The sequence below is a fragment of the Schistocerca nitens genome, chromosome 9, assembly GCF_023898315.1.
Source record: "Schistocerca nitens isolate TAMUIC-IGC-003100 chromosome 9, iqSchNite1.1, whole genome shotgun sequence".
NCBI lineage: Eukaryota > Metazoa > Arthropoda > Insecta > Orthoptera > Acrididae > Schistocerca > Schistocerca nitens.
This window is the reverse complement of record NC_064622.1, coordinates 44,628,798-44,650,885: the sequence shown is the minus strand read 5'-3', so window position 1 is coordinate 44,650,885 and position 22,088 is coordinate 44,628,798. Positions and strand designations below refer to the sequence as shown.

Sequence of the window (22,088 nt, the reverse complement as noted above, 5' to 3'; positions counted from 1 at the left end):
GGTGATATACAAGGACCAGTTTCTGGTCATGAGACAGTCAGTCCAGAGCCGAGTTTCAGACGAGAAACCTGTGCTGCTTAGAACGACAACAATGCATCAACTTAACAGTGAAATAAGTGTTACACCAATAGACCGTGTGTTAAAACACTGACAATGTCTGCTCCATATGTACATTTCTATTCTTCAAGAACTGTGAACTTTGTGGTTAGGTTTTTACTGCTCGTAGATGTTCAATAGTAAACTACTGTAGCAGTATGTGGAGGTTCCCTGCAAACTATTAATGAGGCACATCGAAAGTTAAACAATAGTGCACTGGCCATATAACTGTATTATTGCAGGGGTTGTGAACAGTGAAATTAAAGTACTGTGAAATCAACTGTGCACCTGTCGGGTACATTATTTACAGTAGTCAGTGTCGGAATCCACAACCCGTTTTTCAGCCAGTGTAGCAACACAGCACATCGACACTGGGGACAACAAACGAAGAAATAAATAAAGCAGGTGGAACCAATACATGCTCTCTGGCCCTGATGCACTGCTGTTGACACCGACATGCATCATTTTTTTTGCAGTACAGCAGCCGACCGTTGGCTCCTCAACATGCTGCACGTTGGCATTGTTGCCGTGGTAGATTCCTTAGTCCATAGAACCACTGAACTGATCCATCCTGTCATCACTTACTACCCTGCTACTTGAAGTAACAACTTCTGACAGAATTCACCCACTGATTTATTTTTATGGGTATAAATTTATATTATTTGTAGTTTAATGGCTATGCTACCTTGAAAAATCTAGTTTGTCGAGTGTGCTCCAAAAAACAGTAACTGGATCACATTTGACAAAACCTCTGTGATGCCTCATACTAATGGCTTCTGGGACAGTGTAATTAAAGAAGCTATTGAAATAAAAACCATTGAAAGCTCTCTTATTAAAGATTACAGGCTACAGCTCACCACAGTGTGGGATCCAGCGGTCGCATGGTTGAAGTGGGTGCACTGAACATGGTGTCAATGTATGCCCATGTATGGTGATGCTGTAGGCACAACTAATGTCACAGCCAGCATAGTGTAAATAAGAGTGTATCCGCAGCTCATCAGCAGACACTTCACATGACAGTGGCCAAGGAGTACTTGGTCAGAAGATAGAGGCATTTTTAACCACCTGATAAGACTGGAAGCCCAAGAACATTTTATTCAAAATTACCACAACAAAACTGTACATTCTTACAGCATAAGTTTAAATTGGCTGGGTTTCAATTATCGTCTTGTTTTCCTGTCCAACAAATTCAGGAAACCCAACAACATGTTAAATAGTACAGGAAATTGGACACAGAATATCCTTTGAAGAACAAAAAATTTGTCAGCTGACCAATAATAAACAAAAACGCAGTAGAAGAACAGAAAATGAAAATCATAGGTAAATGTATATATGTAGATGGAATCATAAAATTTAAGCTCAACATGAAACCTATGTGGCAATACAGAATTAACAAACTGATAAAAGTACAATGTATGACAAAGAATACAAATAATAAAAAAGGCCTTACGAGAATAGTGGAGAAATTATGGAAAACAAAGAGCAACACCAGCTGGATTATGGACATCATGGAATGTAAAAGAGACCTACATTTACAATAGAAGATTTCACAAGTGGACACTAGCGATCAGAAATGGAGTGAGTACAAGTCTAATGTGGAGGACTGCACACACCAGAAATCCAGGTGCCATTGTTACATCAGTACAATAACACTTGCTTGCTTGCTTGCTTCCTTCCTTCCTGCTGTAATTCCACGAGTATGACGAGTCTGAGAATGGTGGTGCTGCAGTCAATTCCTACTCATTGACTATTTCTCTCTTACCAAAGCGTGTAGAAGTACAGGGCTACTCATGATTTAGTATGACCGATTTTCAGGGTCAGATGGCCCTAATGAAGCTGTGTTTTTTGAGACTGTGGAGATGATACAAAATGAAAATTAAGTCATGTAGTGTATACAACTGTACATGTGCTCCATTCACTAAAAAGTCTGATGCTATAGTCCACGCTACAGATTAAAAACTTTCACAGTTCATGCAATGCAAACAAACTGATTGCATTCTTATTTATTCCACCTTCACCACAAGAAAACATATATGCTCTATCAAACAAAAACTGGGCCCAGAGCAACATCTCTGTTATGTCCCTGCGACCAAAAAGTGTGCTATTTGTGTATTCTTTTCAGCATGGCAACTTGCATTTTTCGAATAATAGCAAAGTGTGGAGCTCACCGTTCACTACTGTAACTTTCTCAAAAACTGCTGTAAATTTCAATAATTAATCATCATTTAGAGAAAACAATTCATTGTTGTTTCCCATACTGTTTTCACAAACTCAGCAATGTGCCGAAAGTGAGTGTATGTCAACATAATTATTATACATTTTCTGAATAGAAATTAAATATTAAGGTAAATTTACAGCAGTCTTTGAAAATTTTTTATTCATATTTATATACACATGCGCACACATACACACACAGATATAATTTATATTGACATATAGTAATTGTAGTAATCATCATGCCCAATTACTACCGATGTAGCAGCAATGTGGCAAACCCTCAGTTACACCTGCGAACTCTAATACTTGCTCTCCTTTCTTTGCCAGTATAGTCCATTTGTAACCAACAACAGACTCAAGTCATGAGTTTTCAGTTAAACAGGCAGCGATGGAGACTTGTGAGTCTAGTCTCCGAGGGTACAGAGACAATGTAGGATCCGCTGGTGAATTTAAAGTAAGTACACTTGTACAGAACTCATTTCTGTTCTCTAATGGGCACCTCTCATCCTGGACTCCGAGTGACATGCCCTTCCTTTTTAACCTTCCCAAACCTATACTCCTCTCCCCCGTGAGGAAGGAATAATAGTTGCAGAAGGTAGGATAGTGTGTGTACGTTTTGTGTGTGTCAACTGACAGTACTATACATTTCACTACGACAAAAATAGAACAGGCGACAAACTATTATCAACAGACAGACATCCGACAAAATGTAATAGTACTGGGTCACCAGGAATTTGAAAACATTCAATATAAAGTTAAATAACTCATTCAATGTACACCATAAAATGAAATAAATAAAAAAGAAATCACAAATGTGAAAGTTTTCAACTTTATTATACATTTTTTCTGTGTAGGTATCTCCAAACAGAAAACACTTTGGTAAAAAAATTCAATTCAACATACACTATGTGATCAAAAGTATCTGAACACCTGGCTGAAAATGACTTACAAGATCGTGGTGCTCTCCATCAATAATGCTGGAATTCAATATGGTGTTGGCCCACCCTTAGCCTTGATGACAGATTCCACTCTCACACGCATATGTTCGATCAAGTGGTGGAAGGTTACTTGGGGAATGGCAGCCCATTCTTCATGGAGTGCTGCATTGAGGAGAGGTTGGCGTTCCAATACATCCCAAAGGTGTTCTATAGGATTTAGGTCAGGACACTATGCACGCCAGTCCATTACACGGATGTTATTGTCATTTAACCACTCCACCATAGGCAGTGCATTATGAACAGGTGCTCGAGGTGATGTTAAAGTTGGACCTCTTAGATGAAGCTTGAGTCAAGATGTGGCATGTATCATGCCTAATCTCTTTGGCAGCATCCTTAGGAAGTTTTGAAACAGCCTACTCCATTCCACTAATCACATCTTGGATGGGAATGGTCCCTGGTGTAGGTGCAAACACCAAAACTGCAGCACCGTCCAAAGTCTTCTCCAGGAGATCAAACACGGTACGTCTTCTTGGCAAGTCTTCTTGCATTCGGGCTTCGAGTCGACCATATTTAGTCATTTGATGAACCTTATCTTATCGTTCAGTCCAGTCAGCCAGCGCCCAAGTGGTGCTGTCTACTCAGCTCCAGGATACCGCTGAAAGGCTTGCCGAAATCTTCAGATGGAGTGATAGTAATTGTCTGGACACCAAGAGCAATTCCTGACGCGTATAGCGCATCCTTTCTCTCACAAGTGCCACACTCGCCCATTGTTTAATTCTAATGGCAGCTGCAGAATTTATACATGTTTAAATTTAGCAAACGTAGGGATGGTTTGCTTGTCATGGCATCTTAGTAAAACTGCAAGGCTGCTTAACAATCTACCTCTCTTGCAACGTAACTTTTCAAACTCACATACATTCTTCGCCATCTCCTCCCCGTAAAGGTACCAGATGTGACTCATTAAGCTTTCCCGGTGGATATGTTGTATATAGTCTCCTTCATGGGTTTGTCACCAGATCACTTTGTGCAAATTCCACAATATTTCCTCAGAGCAAATGTCCGACATCTTCAGTTGGTTCAACCTTGCTGGTGGCTGGGTACGACTGACGGTATCCGCACATCGACGCCCTGTTTCTAGAACATGCGCGCGATGAATGTGCAGGTGCGGAATTTGCGCATACACAATAATTTGCAGATAGATGGTGCCATATTCAAACTCCCTCTGCCGAAAATTGCAGAGTGGCACTCTTATGTGCGCGCTGTACACTGCTTTTGCCAAAAGTGTGGCCAGACGTTACTCACCAACGGCCATTTTAGACCAATGTTATGACAGGTCTGTTATCATTTAATAAGAAATGGTATCCAAGAAAGCTAGTGAGATGTGTACATCGATATGTATGGGGTAGCATGCGTACCTAATATGTTTAAAAATGCCACACATACAAATGGTATTTTTTGGCGCTCATAACTCGGGTTCTGTTGGTGATGAGATAGCAGGGTCGAGTTTTTCGTATAACCATTCATATATCCAACGAAAGGATAGTCTTAGTGTCACTATCCTATACTACAGGATTAAAGTACAAGTACTACACACTTCCCCCTGTTTAGGTCATTTTGCATTTGATGTCATCTACAGTGGGCTTGATGGCACTTAGTGAGGCACCTTTAATTCATGGGCAATTCCTCAGAATAACCCACAAAAGGATTTATTTATATTTATTTATTTTTTTTGCTGTCACCAACAGGCCAAAACCCTACTGAGTACTTAGAGTCAGTTGTACACAGCAAATGGCTGAAATTTTTAGATATATTTCAAAGATTCAAATCTAGAACAACCTTGAAAATTTTCTTAATATCTTTATCCATTTGCAAAATACTGAGGCACAAAGTTACCCTAATTCTAAGCAAAAAATACAGTACAAGGCGAAAATCTAAATAATAAGTAATCACAACAAATTGCTCAAATTTTAATGGTATGTTCTCTAGGCATTTATCTAGAGGAGCCATTTCCCAGTTTCCAAAAAATCTTTATCTGTTATTGAGAAACATCCCAAAAACTTGTTTTTTGGATACCAAAATCCAGCTCTGGATTCTGAGATGGCTATGCACCGTGAATGGCTCAAGTTTTTAAGATATATATTCCTTAGATCCTGATATCGAACAACCTTAAAAATTTTCTTCATATTCCTTTCAATTTTTGAGTAATAGAGGTTCCAATTTACCCTGCTTGTACACAAAATATGCATGTAAAATCCAGTGTGAGATGAAACTGTAGTTCATAAAGTGACATGATATGCTGTAAAGCATCCCTGTTATGATCTAGGAGCCACACATTGTAGTACTGAAGCACATTCAAAATTTTTGTATGCATAAGATCCGGTCTGAGGTATAAAAGTAGTTTTGCATTATTTCAATTTTACATAAATAAATTCTACTAACCAATACATTTCTTTTCATACAAATCACATGCCCTGCTGCAGCAGAAATTCTCCTATCGGAGCGCAAAAAATGTGAATATGTTCCTTTTTATTTAAAAGACTGACTGAAAAGTGGGGTACCAGTGCTCCCTCCTACCTTCCTCAGCACGTTTCAAAAATTTTCCAATAATTTTGGCATGCAAACATATTTGTGCATTCTTGTACTGAGTGAGAACAACACAGTGGCAAAGAAATGGAAAAGTAATAAATACAAGAAGACAGTAGACAGTGGGTGTGGTAAGGAAAGAGCAAAGATGAGAATGGCAATGTGATAGAATGGCAGTGGAACACTGTTGACAATGACACAACAGTGCTAGGAAAAGAGTGAAGGAGACAGTGCTGGCAGGAGAAGGAATAAAGACAAGGAGAAAGTGGAAGTGGGTGAGAGCCAGTTATAATGAAAGATAGATTATATGACAATGACAATGAGGAAGAAATGGATAATGACAATGAGAAGAGACAGCAGCAGTAGGAAGGAAGGAATGAGATATTAGCAGCGAGATAGAGCAAGAGGGAGACAGTGACAGTGAGACTGTAGCAGGGGGACAGAACAAAGGAGATTGTGGCTGTGACACAGCAGACAGGACAGAGAGACACAAAGAGATAATGTCAATGAGTCAGGCAGAATGAGTGAGTGAGAAAGGGCAACTGGGAACAATCGGTTATGAGCGACTTCAAATGATGAACTAGAGAGTGTGAATGAGTTACATTTAGGGGAGTTTGAGGTGAGTTGCATGTTAAAGAAGTGCAAATATGTTTGCAGGCCAAAATTTTTGGGAAAGTTTTCAAGGTGTTGAGGGAAGTAGAATGAGGAAGCTGATACCCCACTTTTCAGTCAATACCCCACTTTTCAGTCAGTCTTTGAAAGAAACAGGAACATAGTTGCATTTTTTGTGCTGTGATGCAGCATTTTTCTGCTGGTGATAATCCTCATTAAAATGATGGGCAGAGAGAAGTATGAGGTACTGGCAGAAGTAGAACTGTGAGGTCATGTTGTGGGCTGTGCTCGGGTAGCTCAGTCAGTTGAGCACTTGTCCGTCAAAAGCAAAGATCACAAGTTTCAGTCTCAAATGGTTCAAATGGCTCTGAGCACTATGCGACTTAACTTCTGAGGTCATCAGTCGCCTAGAACTGAGAACTAATTAAACCTAACTGACCTAAGGACATCACACACATCCATGCCCGAGGCAGGATTCGAACCTGCAACCGTAGCAGTCGCTCGGTTCCAGACTGCAGCGCCTAGAACCGCACGGCCACTCCGGCCGGCAATTTCAGTATCAGTCTCGCACAATTTTAATCTGCCAGGATGTTTCAATAATGTCCAGATTGTTCTAGTTTTATTCTTGGTGTGTTTTATTTATTGAGTATAGGGCCGAGTCTGACATTTTTGATAAGAGACTGAGAATTTTAAAATACTAAGTGGTAATGGGCATTTCAGTTCTTGTCGATAGCTTGTCCTATAAATTAGGGCAAGCTATCTCTTCCTAGGGCATGATACTTTAATGAGAGAAGTTATCCATCCTTATCTTTGTTTTGATTCAATTTTACACTTATTTATCTGAGAGGAAAACAAGATTCAAAGTTCTGTAGGAACATGTTTAAGAAAGAATTATATCTTCATCTACAATAATTACCTTTGAGCTTATTAACCTTAGAATTTCCTTTTTATCATAGGAAAAATAAATATTAGCTTCTGATGTGATGTCAATTTCAGTTTATAAACCGTTAAGTGTGTAATGTAAAAATATATTGACTGCTGGGAAAGAGACAGAAAAGACAGGAAATTCTTGAACACAGCCCAAGGATGGCCCACATTAGTCTTCAGTCTGGCAATTGATATTTTACATTCTTCAAACAGAGTGCTCCGCTTGTAATAAAGTTATTGCCCTCCGATGTAATCTAGACCTCATGCTACACTTCTGGATATCTGTCACCACAGCTAAGACTACACATTCACATTCATTGCCAATTCACAACCAAACTGTAAACTTTCATGTTAATCTAGACCTCTCAGTATAAGACACATCCATCTGTGATGATAAACAAGATTTCATGATTCTGCTGAAATCCACATTAACTTAGCAAATAAATGCAATAATATGTCATACACCTGTAACAATATTGTCAATATGAGAAAATCACAGAAAGTGAAGGATGGGCCATCCACACAATGTGAGGACTTTTGTATTTTCCTGGATATGTATATAAATACATATCCAGGGCGCTTCGAAACTACCTTACAAACTTTGGGAACAGATTCCTTACATCAAAACCAGAAACAATGTCCAGTAAATATGGGCTCTAAAATGCACAGCTATGAGCAGTTGTTTATCTTTGTTACTGTGAGATACATCTCTTCTACTGACCAAGTGCTCACTGTTTGTAAGGTATGCATTTTAGAGCCCATGTTAACTAGACTTCTTTTTTCTTGTTTTGGTGTGTAAGAAACTTATTTCCAAAGTTTGTAAAAGTATTTTTAGAGCACTATGTATAGTTAAAAGCTTGTGTACTGGCTACCTCGTACCATCCGTCCATTGGCCTTTTCAACCTAACATGACTACACATTGGCAACCTGCATTCTACACTCTGCACAAGCCCAGCTTGTGGCTAGCCCTTTGCAGAGTTTATCTGAACTGTACTTAAGCTATTTAATGTCAACTATTTTCACAGTCAGAGAAAATGCAACAAATAGTGTGATTAACACCCTGAATTTCGTAGCTATATAAGTTTATGTTCAGAATATTCTGTTACTGCTACAATTTACATCAAATGTTAACAAAAATTTTCTTTTTGTAAATGATCACTAGTTTAATTTCCTGTTGCCACAGTGCTTCAAAGTAAACACTGCATAAAATAAGAGTTAAATTTAGCATAAAATTGACAGAATTTAAAGCTATAAGTATCTTAACTACTCCAGATTACCAAGAGCAGCCACTATGGTAAAGTGCATCTTTAATTTTTACTTACATGAAAAGAAAGTACTCACAGCATATTGTGATGGAAAAATAAGCAATACTTACTTTCGAACATGTTGACTTTCCTTCAGGTACATATCCATTCGTCTATTCAAGCCACCAGATGAAGATTTGAAAGAACTGTGGAGAGAGAAGTAATAAAATAAACATTTGGACGATCAAAATCAGGCCAATCAAAACAGTTTTCAAGTGATAAAGTGGAAATTACACTGTTGCCTATTTACTAGCTATATTTACCAAAAAGTATTACTTATCCTGACTGAAACAAGATATTACAATTATGATTTTGTATTCACATATTTACTGCAAAAACAGATGTTTACATGAGAGTCTCTCACTTCTATGTACAGCATTCAAAACATTTGTAATACAGAAATTGAAGCTGTAAGCATGTTCAGTTTTTATGATACCAAAAATAATCAAATGGATATATAAAAAAAATCTACTCACCAAGTGCACACACCAAAATTAATCAAATGGATAGATAAAAAAAATCTACTCACGAAGTGCAAGCACGTGTGCGCGCGCGCGCGCGCACACACACACACACACACACACACACACACACACACACACACACACACACACACAAAGGTTTAACTTTTACAAGCTTTCAGAGCGAGTGGCTCCTCCTCTTGGCAGAAGAGTTGAAGGGGAATGAAGTAAGGACGGTGAAGGAAAAGGATTGGAGAGGTTTAAGGAATGGGGTACAGTTCTGAAAAGTCACCCAGAACACCGGGTCATGTGAGACTTACCGGACGGGATGAGAAGCAGAGACTGATTGTTGGGACTGCACTGCATGAGATTTGAAAACTTGAGAGCTTAAAGATGGAAGACAGATAATATGCAAGACAAGGATTACTACTAAAACATCACACATGAGTTAATAAGACTGAAAAGCTAAGAGAATTGTATACAATTAATATTTCAATCAGCTACTTCAACAAGGCCATGACTTCCTAAAATCATGCCCTGAAATGAGATCCATTCTGTCTGAGATTTCGCCCACCACACCTAGAACAGCTTTCTGTCACCCTCCCAATCTCCACAGTGTCCTTATCAGATCTTACACTACATCTGCACCCCATCTCTCATCCTTTTGGCTCCTACCCCTGTGACTGCCCGGCTTAAGACTTGCCCTATGCACCCTCCAACCACCACCTATCCCAGCCTTGTAATGGCAAAACATATACTCCAGACAGAAGTAAAGCTGTGAGGACGGGGCGTGAGTTGTGCTTGGGTAGCTCAGTTGGTAGAGCACTTGCCCGCGAAAGACAAAGATCCCGAGTTAGAGTCTCGGTCTGGCACACAGTTTTAATCTGCCAGGAAGTTTCAAAACATATACTATCAAAGGGAGAGCCACCTGTGAAACGACAAGTCATATACCAACTTTTAGATAAACACTGTTCGGCCTTCTACATCGGCATGACTACCACCCAGTTATCAGTCAGGATGAATGGGCATAGGCAAAAGGTGTATACTGGCAACACACAATATCCTCCTGCAGAGCACGCTCTACAACATGACAGTCATGACCTCAATACCTGTTTCACCACTCATGCCATCTGGATTCTTGCCCCAGACACCAGTTTCTCAGAACTACACAGGTGGGAACTAGTGCTATATGTCCTTGGTTCTCGCTACCCACCTGGCCTTAATTTGTTACTTCCTTCTGTCTCAGAATTTCTTCACAGTAACTACTCCTATCCTCACACCATTTTAGTTTTCTACATCTTTCATTTTCTGACCTGTCTACTTTTCGCCACCCGCTCCTACCTCTGTTACATACAATGCTCTTAGCTTTTCACTCTTATTAACTCGTGCATGATGTTTTAGTAGTAATCTTTGTCTTGCATATTACCTGTCTTCCATATCTAAGCTCTCAGGTTTCCAAATGTCATCCAGTGCAGTTCCCAACAATCAGTCTCTCCTCCTCATCCCATCCGGTAAGTCTCCCGTGACCCGGATTTCTGGGTGACTACTGCCACTGCTTGGCAAGTAGATTTTTTATCTATCCATTTACATTATATTGTCAATTTTTATGATTGTATCATATGCAAACAAATCTGCTTTGGGTGGTTTATTTCTAAAAGACACATTGCAACTGTTTTACTCCATAGGTGCTCAATTTTTTTTTTTTTTTTAGAACTCCTTTACTCTCCATATGGTTTTTCCTGTACAATGTTAGAGTTTCTTATCACGATCACAAGATTGTTTCTAAATTATTACTGTGTATTGGCCACACAGCTGAAACCAAATCATTATCTGCTAAAGCCATTTCCCCCATTTCATGGTGAAATTATTGCAGGTAAATATTGTCAATTTCCCAAACTAAGCAGCTTAACAGCTTTAATGCCAAAATTTTATATTGGAAATGACAGCTAATGAAATTAGAGAGCTTCTGAATAAAAAGTTCCAACAGGTGAAATCCTTGGAATTCATTCAGGAATTTTTCATCATGATTCAACTTTAAGAAAACTAATATGCATCAGAGTTCAGTTATAACACTGGGAAATTGGAACAAAGAAAATAGATTTCAAGCAATAGGAATAATTTCTTTCTTTACTACTTTACCTTTGGGTCACAGCAGTTAAAGTATGTCTTTTTAGTCATAAGCCATCCAAGGCAGTTTTGTTTGCATACAATATAAGCATAACTGTTACACATCAGGTCATGAACTGAATAATATCATCATGTTGTAGATGCAAGGAACTTACGGTTCTCAGTTAACATGTACCAAAGATAATAATACAATAAACATTATAGAGCAAAACATTCTTTTTGAAGGTAAATTATTTGTGCTCAACTTGTCCATGTATAGAAAGAATTGTGAAGAAAAAATCACTAACATTTGAACTCATTTCTGCAGTCTATTAGAGGGAGGCTGCTTATAAGGGGGATGGGACACATGGCAGACAGGGGTACAGCTGCATGTGAGAAATGAGCTAATGTGAACTGAACGCCACAGATAAGAATGAAAGATGTACTATAACAGAGTAATCCCATTTATGCAACTGTGAGAAGTTGATCTTGGTGGGAAGGATCTGGATGGCACGGGCTGTGCAGCAGCCATTGACATCATATATGCTGTATTTGGAAACATGCTCTGCCACTGGGTTCTCGACTTTGCTATTGGCCTCAGTTTGGTGGTGTCCATTCATTTTGGTGAACAGCTGGTTAGTGCCATACCCACACAAAAGGCTATGCAGAAATTACGGCAGAGTTGATTTACAAGACAGATACACCTGTAATAGGATTTGAGTATAATGGTGTGGTTGTATGTGGCATGTGTTGCCCCTGAGTATTTTACAGGCACATGGCCACTTCAGCAAGAAGTTAGGGTTGACAGTAAACAAGTTTAAATCATTGTTCCCAGCACCTGGAAAAAATTACTATATCATTTATCTTCTGCAAATACAAAGCTTGCTATAGTACTTCATGCAGAAGTAATTATAAACAGTTTAGCTGATTAACGGACAACATAGTAAGACATTCTGAACCAAGTGTTTAGCTGAGGCATCATGATTTGCACTCTATTTCCATCCTCCAACCAACGTAAGACATTCCTATCAGCACAGGAATCTCATTCCTACTGCACTGACAAAGATGATACCAGCAGTCTATGATAATACTGGAGGGTGAGTTGAACAAAATAACAGTAATTTAAAAAAAAAAAAAACCTTAATGATGATAAATCTATGAAGAACTTTGAGTGATAACAGCACTTTCAGTGCATATTAGAGAATATTCTGTCACTGGTGGAAATTGTGTTTTGCTGCCTGAAGGAACTATATATGAACACTGCTATGAGTGTACCTGACAGAGAAAACCACAGATGAAACAAAAATGTACAAAAAGTGAGACAGTGCACATGTGAACTCAATGGAACAACTAAAAACATCTAAGGTCACAAAGGACATAGAACAGTTGGATGACATCCTTACAGAAACAGAAAGATGTGTGTGTAAAAGAAGGGCACAAAACAAATGAAAGATGACAGAATGAAGGCTTTCATGATCGGATGACGCTACTGCTGGTAAACCTTTTGGGATATAAGGTCGTGGTCCATGAAACTCTTCTGTTTCTAATGTTTTGCCCAGACCTGCACTGGACATCTTCAGAGGTGTTGCTGTTCTGTTGAATCCTGCTGACTGATGTGTCAGCCATCTGAGAGCGACATGTATACTGCACTATAGCTAATTTCTATAGGGAGAAAACTGAGCAGTTAGCTTTAGAAAAAGCACATAAGAAACCATCTAGCTGGTACTGTTTTGTGGATAACACATTTTTGGTCTGGCCGTATAGTAAAAAAGCTTTGGACAAATTCTTTGGTCTTCTAAATAATATAAATCCAAAAATCCAGTTCACCATGCAAATATAAAATGACAACAAAATACTTTTCTTAGATGTTTTAGCTATGAGACAGGCCAACAGACGGATCTTCAGGTTTTTCAAAAAGTAACGCACGCGGATAGATATTTACACAAGAACTCTAATCAACACCCACAACAAATGAGAGGTGTCATTAAAAGTCTTGCCAAAAGGGCCAAAAGGATTAGCATACCAGAACACCTGGATTTTGAATTAAAACATCTAAAGCAGGCTTTTGAGAAAAATGGCTACTCAGGAAAGAAGGTAAACAGAATTCTACATCCAAACAACGGAAGGCCGAAGGACAAGCATGGAAAACGACAATGGAAGAATACAGTTTCTCTCCCTTTTCTTAAAAAAGTAACAGATCAGATCTGAAAGATTTTATAGAAACATTACATTACACTGGTTTTTAGACCAACAAAGAAAGTGATATGTGAACGATACACACACTCCTCTGTCAACATGTGGCATATATAAAATTCGGTGTACATGTGGTAAAGTTTTATTGGAACAACAAAGAGAAGCATGAAAACACAGCTAAAGGAGCTCAGTAGTCTTCACCGACTATGGAAAATAGACAAATTGGCTGTAGCAGATCATGATCTTCATCCAGGAAGTCACGAAGTGAAGTTTTCTGAAAGAAAAATTTTATCTACAACAAACTATTATCCATGGCTATGTAGAAAACCATTGAAATATATAAACATAGAGATAATATTAATTGAAAAGAAGATACCATGAAACTTAGCAACATATGGACAGTACTTCTGCAGAATCACTACACAGTTATTTATCTTTGACAAGGATCATCTCTGCTTATGTGCAACTCCTGCCATGCCTCTTTTCTACAGTATACTGTCGCTCTCAGATGTCCGACCCATCAGTCGGCAAGACTATGAAGAAGCAATGCCTCTGAAGATGTCCGGTGCAGTTCTGGATGAAACATTAGGGGCAGAAGAGTTTGGTTGACAACGACCTTATACCCCGAAAGGTTTACCAGCACAAATGAAATAACTGTAAAGGTTGAGGAAGAAGACTGGCAAACAAATGCTAGTAATGGAAGGAAAAGGAACTCAAAAAGGTGTGGATGTTTGAAGAAAATAGTATCTGAGAAATGGCCAATAAGGCTTTCAAAAACTGGAAGGGAAAGGGAACGGAATGGGGGCAGTTGATTTACCTGCAAGTAAGGCCTTATTCAGTTATTAGAAAGAAATTTTGCTGTTTTAGATATCTGATGAATCTTACTTTGTCTTTTTTCCTATGGACAACACCATCAGAATGATTAATACTAACAAATACTTAATGGTGATAAATTATATTGTACACGTGAAACTTGTTTTTCCATATTCTAATCTCCTGTTTACTTGTTCCATGAAATTGTTTTGATTTTCTTGTTTGAAATGCTTGTGACAGTTTTCATATGCCATCTGTGCGTTCACTAGAATTATACTGAGTTATGACCTATGTGGTTGATGTCAAACACTGTATCAACCACAAAGGATACAATTATAGTTCACTACAGAGTACACATAGCTGGAACCCTTTCAAAATCCAGTTCAATAGGCCCGGAAGATTTACGACAAAGACTTCATGTATAGTGGAAAGGAGTGGAGATGACTGGAGACAGAAATTTAGTCAAAAGGTTTCCTTTGAAGTGGGTCTTGTTGTGATATAATTATACCGTCTCCAGTTCAGGAAGGAACATGTTTGCAATTTCTCATAATAATGGTTCACATTTTGGGTTACTATTTAAAAACTGGCCAGGTGCACGTAGGTCTCATGCACTGAGAGTTCCGTACAAACTTAATTATGAATACACGCAGCACATAAATTCCAAGAATCTAGAGTCTCTACAACTTTTTCCTTTTATTGACATCAGTTCTGGCGAGATATCGGTCTCATGGATTCAAAGATCTTTGAGAATGTTTTAATTCCAATAATATTAATGTGGTAGTCATGCAGGAGGCACGCAACCTTTATTAAGTTGTATGTGAAATGCCATATCTTGGTTCAGTAATCGCTCCTGGATATCTGATGATGGATAAATTCTGAAACGTGTCATATGAGCGACAAAGTCATTCTTTGCCAGATGTTTGACTGACCCAGTCAGCTTGAATGCAGAGCTACTGATCGTTTTAATTTCAGTTTTGACATCAGGAAACAAATGAAAAAAGAAATATTTTTTTCTACTTGCCATAAAGAAGACACATCAAGAGTTTCCATTGCTTGAAATATTTTTTCTACGTGATGTAATTTCAAATTAACAATTTGCATTTTTTTCACTTTACTTGTATTGTGAAACCTTGCTTCTTGCTAAATTCCATAATTCTAGGTCAACAAGAAGTACTCTATAGGTTTTGATGAATGGGTTTGTGAGTATCACAATAAATGACATAAAGGGCTATACCTTTTGATTGCACTGACTTAGAAGCTTCAATTACTTACACTGCCAAGGTACAATATCTCATAGTATGTGACACACATTTCAACGTGAAAAAAGAGCTTTCAACAGCCAGCCAGCCAGCCAGACAAAAAAAAAATGATCCTATAAGTTTGACACGTGCGCGCGCACACACACACACACACACACACACAAACCAACCCCACATGTGTGAAAGTTGCATTTGCATTTGCGCGCGCGCGCGCGCGTTCGTGTGTGTGTGTGTGTGTGTGTGTGTGTGTGTGTGTGTGTGTGTGTGTGTGTTGTATTTTTCAACAAAGGCCTTAATGGCCAAAATCTATAATAGTGAGAGTCTTTTTGTTGTGCCTATCTGCGACTCAGCATCTCCGCTATATGGTGAGTAGCAACTTTCCTTCTCATAATATTGTTACATTCCATCCTGGATTTTCCATTGTTTGATTAAAAAAGACATTCCTTAGCTTGACATTTAGAACAGCCAAAGACAGCTGCTTTCCATTTGGCGGGTTATGTCAATTTTGTTCTTATTCTTTGGAAGTTTAAATTAAAGTAAGTGAAAGTGCAAATTTCATAATTTATGAATGTATCATTTTCTGGAACATGACAAGAACATCTAGACCGCCACTTGGGTCCTAACTGTGTTAAAAAGCATGCGCATCTACACCATGTCTCAAAATTCTTACAATAAACAACAACAAAGAATCTGCAGATGTTTACATGTGCTGTGAGCAAGATTTTTAAACTGTATTGGATAATTAATTTGATATTACACATGTTGTTGGTCTTGGCAAAGTGAAAATCAACAAAGACAAAATATTCTTACAGCAATGAAGACTATCAGGGCATTTGGGCCATTAAGCAGCAGTACATAAGAAATTAGCTGAAAATGAAGATTCTTCAAGACAGAGAAAGATGGGTGGTGGGGGGGGGGGGGGGGAGAAGGGGAAGGGGCAGACACAAAGAAGATACTTTTTGTGTATAACTGATTTCCAAGCATGATTATTTTCCATCCCTAGCTCAAGGAAAACAGTATTTCTCTGTAGATCTGCAAACATACTCTGGTAACTGTGAAGTGCATGGCAGATGGTACTCAGCATGGTACTGCATACTAGGCTTCCCTCTTGCTACTGTCCCATATGGAATGTGGGAAGAATAATTGCTTCAATGTCTACGTGCATGTTGTAATTGGTCTCATCCTGTCCTCATAATCCCTATGGGGACGATGCATATAAGCCTGATAAATACCTCTACATTCTCCAGTTAACCCTGGTTCTTGAAATTTGTAAGCAGTATTTCACAGGATAATTTGCACCTATCTTAAGAGCCCGGCCAATTCAGGTTTTTAATTTCTGTGATGCACCTCTATGAGTCAGACTAATCTGTGCCACCCTTTGTGCACATTTAATACCCTCTGTGGAAAAGTTCTTCTGCTTGGAAGTGTGTATTTGTGAAGAGAAAATGTAGCCTGTTTGAAACCTAGAAGAAAAGTTTCATCTCTGAAGGATGTGAATCAGACAGCAGAAAGAGCTTTCAAACTGATGCTAGGTATTCAAGGACTGATCACAATCAAGGAGCAACAGTAACAACTTGACTTGGGTTGCATACTAGAGCATAGAAAGCCCTATCCAAATTGTAAAACTGTTACTTCAAAAAGGAAATAACCTCATTCTGATAAAAGTGAATATTATTATGCTGCTGTTTACTACACATTTAATTTACCCATTATAATTTAGTTGCCAGTTTACTGCAGGATCGATATGTAAATTTCAGCACAAAACTTTTAAAGTGATTTGGCATGGTCTCCCATCACAGTTAGCTAAATTTTTGTATTTGAATATGCTTTCGTAGTGTAAAAATGTTTAAATAATATGCATTATAAATTTTGAAGAAAGCAATTGTTTCACTCACTGTAGGTACACCTTAGTGTGCTGGTACATGGAAAGGAATTATTTGAGCAGGAATTTGGAAGCAGAAGGTGGCACGGCTGTGTGGATTTTAAAGGAGGGGTCATGGAGGAGGTTAGGCGGACAGATATGCATAGACTACAAATAAGAGACCATTGGAGTACAAGTGACAGTTTAAATACAATACAAATGGAAAGGAAATCAAATTTTGCTGACACAAGAAGCATAAAAACTAAAAGAGAGCAACGTAAAAATGAAATCACAAAGGTTTATATCACAAATCCTGACACAGTGGATCTGGCCTTTATCCACACTTCAATATAAACTGTTCATGATTCAAAAATACCGTCTCCTCAAAAGACACTGACACTTCCACAAAAGTGTGTATATATGTCTGTGAAATTATTTTGAAAATACTATTTTTTCTTTCAAACAATTGAAGCAGAATAGGTAACCTCTCATCATATGATTAAAGCATTAAGAACTTTTAGCGCAGATTTTGAACAATGTCCTTCCCCTCTCTATGACAAGTGTCTACTTTTACTTCTTCCATTGTATGTATTTCACCAACACTTATGAAGTATCGTATTAGCTTTCTCTTTCAAGAATTTATCACAGATAACATATTAGAAATGTAAGAAAAGATAGGTTGCTACTTACCATAAACAAGACACATTAAGTTTCAGACAGGCATAATTAAAACACACTTAAATAAAGCTTTTGGGCACAGCCTTCATCAGCAAAACAGAAACACACATCATTCATAGACACAAGCAAGCACACCTCACACACATATGACCACCAACTCTGGCAGCTCGGGCCAGAATGCAGCTATCACATGGGATCACATCCTTGCTGAGCTGCTGGTGCTGGTGATCATGTGTGCATGAGGCATGCTTGCTTGTGTGTACAAATGGTGTGTGTTTTTCTTTTGCTGATGAAGACTGTGGCTGAAAGCTTTATGTAAGCATCTTTTAATTGTGCCTGTCTGCAACTTAATGTGTCTTTTTTTATGGTAAGTAGCGATCTATGTTTTCCTACAGTGCTGATACTCCTACCTGGAATTTCCATTGTTAGAGGAGATTATTTCTCTTACAAATCTGAATTGCTGTTTTATTGAGATGAAAGCAGGATTGGTTAATATGACACGATATTGTCCAACATATGTATAAAGTCCTGCATTTGCAAAATGCTTCTGAATTTATAAAGTAGTTCTTACTCTATATCTTTCCGTACACTTCGCAACAGGTCTTCTCTCTCTCTCCTAGCTCTGTAATTGTCCTGTGTTTTACGGAATTCTTGCGTGTAGTCCTGAAGGATCTCTCTATGTCGCTGAAGTGTATGCTGCACAGCAGGTCCAGCCTGGGTTTGCGTGGCACGAGCCTCTGCCATCCTCTCATTCAGTGAAGATAACTGAAAACAATAGGAGAAAAATTTTTTTCGTGATATGTTACACAAAGAAAATTTGATTGTCCACAGCCAGAACAAACAATACTGTAAGAACACATAGCAGTTAAAATGTGACAAAAGAAGCTTGCATCATATTTGGCAGAAATATTTTATTTGTGTACATATTGCATATGCTTTTTATAAACTTACATTCAGTTAAATATAATTCTCTGCACAAATAACAATGCTGAGTGAAATTAGTCATCGTCAGTATTGTATTTTCTTCAAGTAAAAACAAAATTTATACAAAGTATGTAGAACTGGTAGGAACTGGGTAGTCAATTCAATAAAGTATATGTCATGAATGTTTCCAACGGACATGTATTAGGAGATGTATTAGGATATGCTATCACAATGAAACATTACTATCTATTTATTCACCAAAAGTTAGCAATAAGAATGTTGTGTAAAACAGGAGAGCAATTTTTCAAAAATCTGAAATTCTTACACTTACTTTCCAGTACATCTGCTCCTTAATGATAATTGTGGTTAATAATAAAAAGCCAGTTAAACTGCAATATACACTACCAAAATACTATACTTTCAAGATAAGAAAACTAAACAGGCATGAGATTCAGCTGAAAAAAATCTACAAAATTGGAAATGTCTCCTAATAATGTTTGAAAATGATGATCTTAAGGAAGAACTATAAACGCATAAAGGCTTCCAGGAAAAGACAAAGCTGAAGGCAGGGAAACGTAGACCAAAGAGAAGGAAGAACAATGCCAGAAATGAATGCAGGATCACTGACCAACAGTTAAAGTCTGGAAAAAGACACCAGAAATGGTGTGGTCCCCAGCTGGTCAAACAAAGAAAGAAGACTATCAAAATCAAGACATGAAAATAATTTCAATATAAACAATGCTGACTTTTCTAGGTTTCATGGTATGGTTCTATATTGGATTGGATATTTTAAGCTCTAAAACAATAGTGTCAGTGGCTAATAGTAAAGGTCTGGTTGTATTGCCATGGCATGTAGTAAAGGTAGAATCAAAGCATTTAATGCAATAGTGACGCTTCAGGTTAGAGTAGCTGGATGAAATGTAAATTGAATGTAGTGTTGGGTCAGCTTAGGGGAGCAGATGAAGCCCCACCTTACACTCCTAACTAACTTGATGCTGGGATCGAACAGTGATTTAATAAAATATGCTCCTTCACACCAGTGGACAGGAATTCAGTGCATGTAAAATGTTTTCAAAATTTGTAGATGGATATAGAACAAACATGCAAACCCCTGGGCACCCTCTCTTGGTCGGTGCAGTTACCATAGCAACTGTAGCTGGAACTGATCTTAGGACTGTGAAAGATGGAATTTTTGCACGACAATACATATTGCAGCATAGAATGACAATAGTTGTCATAGTTCAGGAAAGTGACAGTAGTACCCTTTACAATTCTACTGCAAAATCACCCTGGAGTAAACTTGCATGCAAGGGAATGGAGGGATGAATAGGCGAGAGTAGTAAATCATACACAAGTCTCTACTCAACAGGTGTTATGAGGTGCTACCCAAAAATCCTAGAATTTCATTGTACTGGTAAAACCAATAGCATATGACATTCTGCCACTAAATGTCACTAGGCATATGTGTTAGCTACTGTGGCACAAAGTTGTGTCATCTTTGACGCACGCCATTACAAGTTGTCATGGTGTGTGTCAGGTTGTGTTTCAGTGCTTCTGTGTATTGTGAAATGCATAATGCGAAGGCACAACAGATTTGCATCAAATTCTGTTTCAAGCTGAAGAAAACTACAGCTGAAATCCACCACATACCAACAGAGGCATTTGGTGAGAGTGCACCGAGTCAAGCATGAACATTTAAGTGATTCAAGTGCTTCAAAAAAGGCTGAGTGTGGAAGATGACAAACATTTTGGTTGACCATCAATGTGACAACACCAGAAATTATCACGAGAGCATGCGACATAAGTCACAAAAATCAAAGGCAAACAATTCACAATGTTTGTAACAGACTTGGGCAGTCTTATGGCACAGTCAAAGAATTGTAGTCAATGAACTGAACATGAGATGACTTGCAACGAAGTTTGTCCCTTGTCTTCTCACCATCGACCAACGAAACCTCAGGATTCAGGCCTGTACTGAGCTGCCACAAAGAGTTTGGGAGTTCCAAGATTCTTACCCAGAGTCATAACTGGTGATGAATCTTTGGTCTACATTTATGACCCTGAAATGAAGCAGGGATCATCATAATGGAAAGACCATCTTCTCCACGGCCAAAAAAAGCTTGACAAGTTTGCAGCAACATTCGAGGAGTTTGCTTCACCCGGTCAGACTGTCAATGAGCAGTTTTATGGAGAGGCTTTGAGGCAACTGAAGGAAACTGTTTGGTGCAAACTGCCAGAATTATGGAAAAAGAAAGACAGGTTGGTGCACCATGATAACACACTAGCGCACACCTTGCTTGTTGTGAAGGAACTCCTGGATAAATGTAATATGGCAATGGTCCCCCATCATCCTTACTCACCAGAACTACCCCATGACTCAATTGAAGACATCCAAGAGGAATCACAGCCGGTCAAGAACACCCTTTACCCTGCAGACTTCCACTTTGTTGCATACACGCCCGACGTGGTGGTGATGGAGGCCGTTACGATGTACGTACAGTTTTTTATTGTTGCAATGAAATTTTTGGACATTTTGGGTGGCACCTCATACAATGTCCAGGAAAGTATTTGTAGTAGACAGCTAAGATTTGGCTGATTTCATTTAAAGACCAGAAGAATAATGGAAGTCCATGGTCTGCAACCTGCAGTTCCTTAACGTGCTGGCCAGGGTCAGGCTGTGAGTCTTTCAGGCCGAAGGTGATGGATCGGGGACCCTATGTTGGTAAGATACAGGATGATAAAATTGTCAACTCTGTATCACATGAAGACAGTTTTGTGAGAGTATGGTGAGGGGTTTATGTCATCTGGATGGGCAGTGAAGTTCTTTCCATGGTTGTCATAATTGTGGGTCCTGCCCACTCATCTCTTATAGGGTGCCTAGGAAGCTGTTTTATCAGATAGCTAGACAACGTACAAGCAAATCATATTAATGGAGTTTAGTACAGTAATTGAAATGACAATATTTAACTTTGTATGTACAACAAGTTGTCGCAAGCAATTGGCGACATGCAAATAATCAATATCCTTTGCTATATAGAATTTCCATGCAAACTAATCATACAAGTTCATAAGTCACTGTTATTGTTAATATCACTGCTCGTCTTCTACTCTGGCTT

The 22,088-nt window shown here is 38.5% G+C and overlaps 1 protein-coding gene across 1 annotated transcript in view; it reads right to left on the bottom strand.

Moving 5' to 3' along the window:
- Positions 1–22,088, bottom strand: part of LOC126203631 (Golgi SNAP receptor complex member 1) — a 55,984-nt gene that overhangs the window by 6,554 nt on the left and 27,342 nt on the right. Inside the window, exons 4-5 of the mRNA XM_049938004.1 lie at positions 18,620–18,813; positions 8,749–8,823 (exon numbers count right to left, since the gene is read on the bottom strand). Of these exons, the coding sequence (XP_049793961.1) occupies positions 8,749–8,823; positions 18,620–18,813 (269 nt within the window). The remainder of the gene's footprint in view (positions 1–8,748; positions 8,824–18,619; positions 18,814–22,088) is intronic.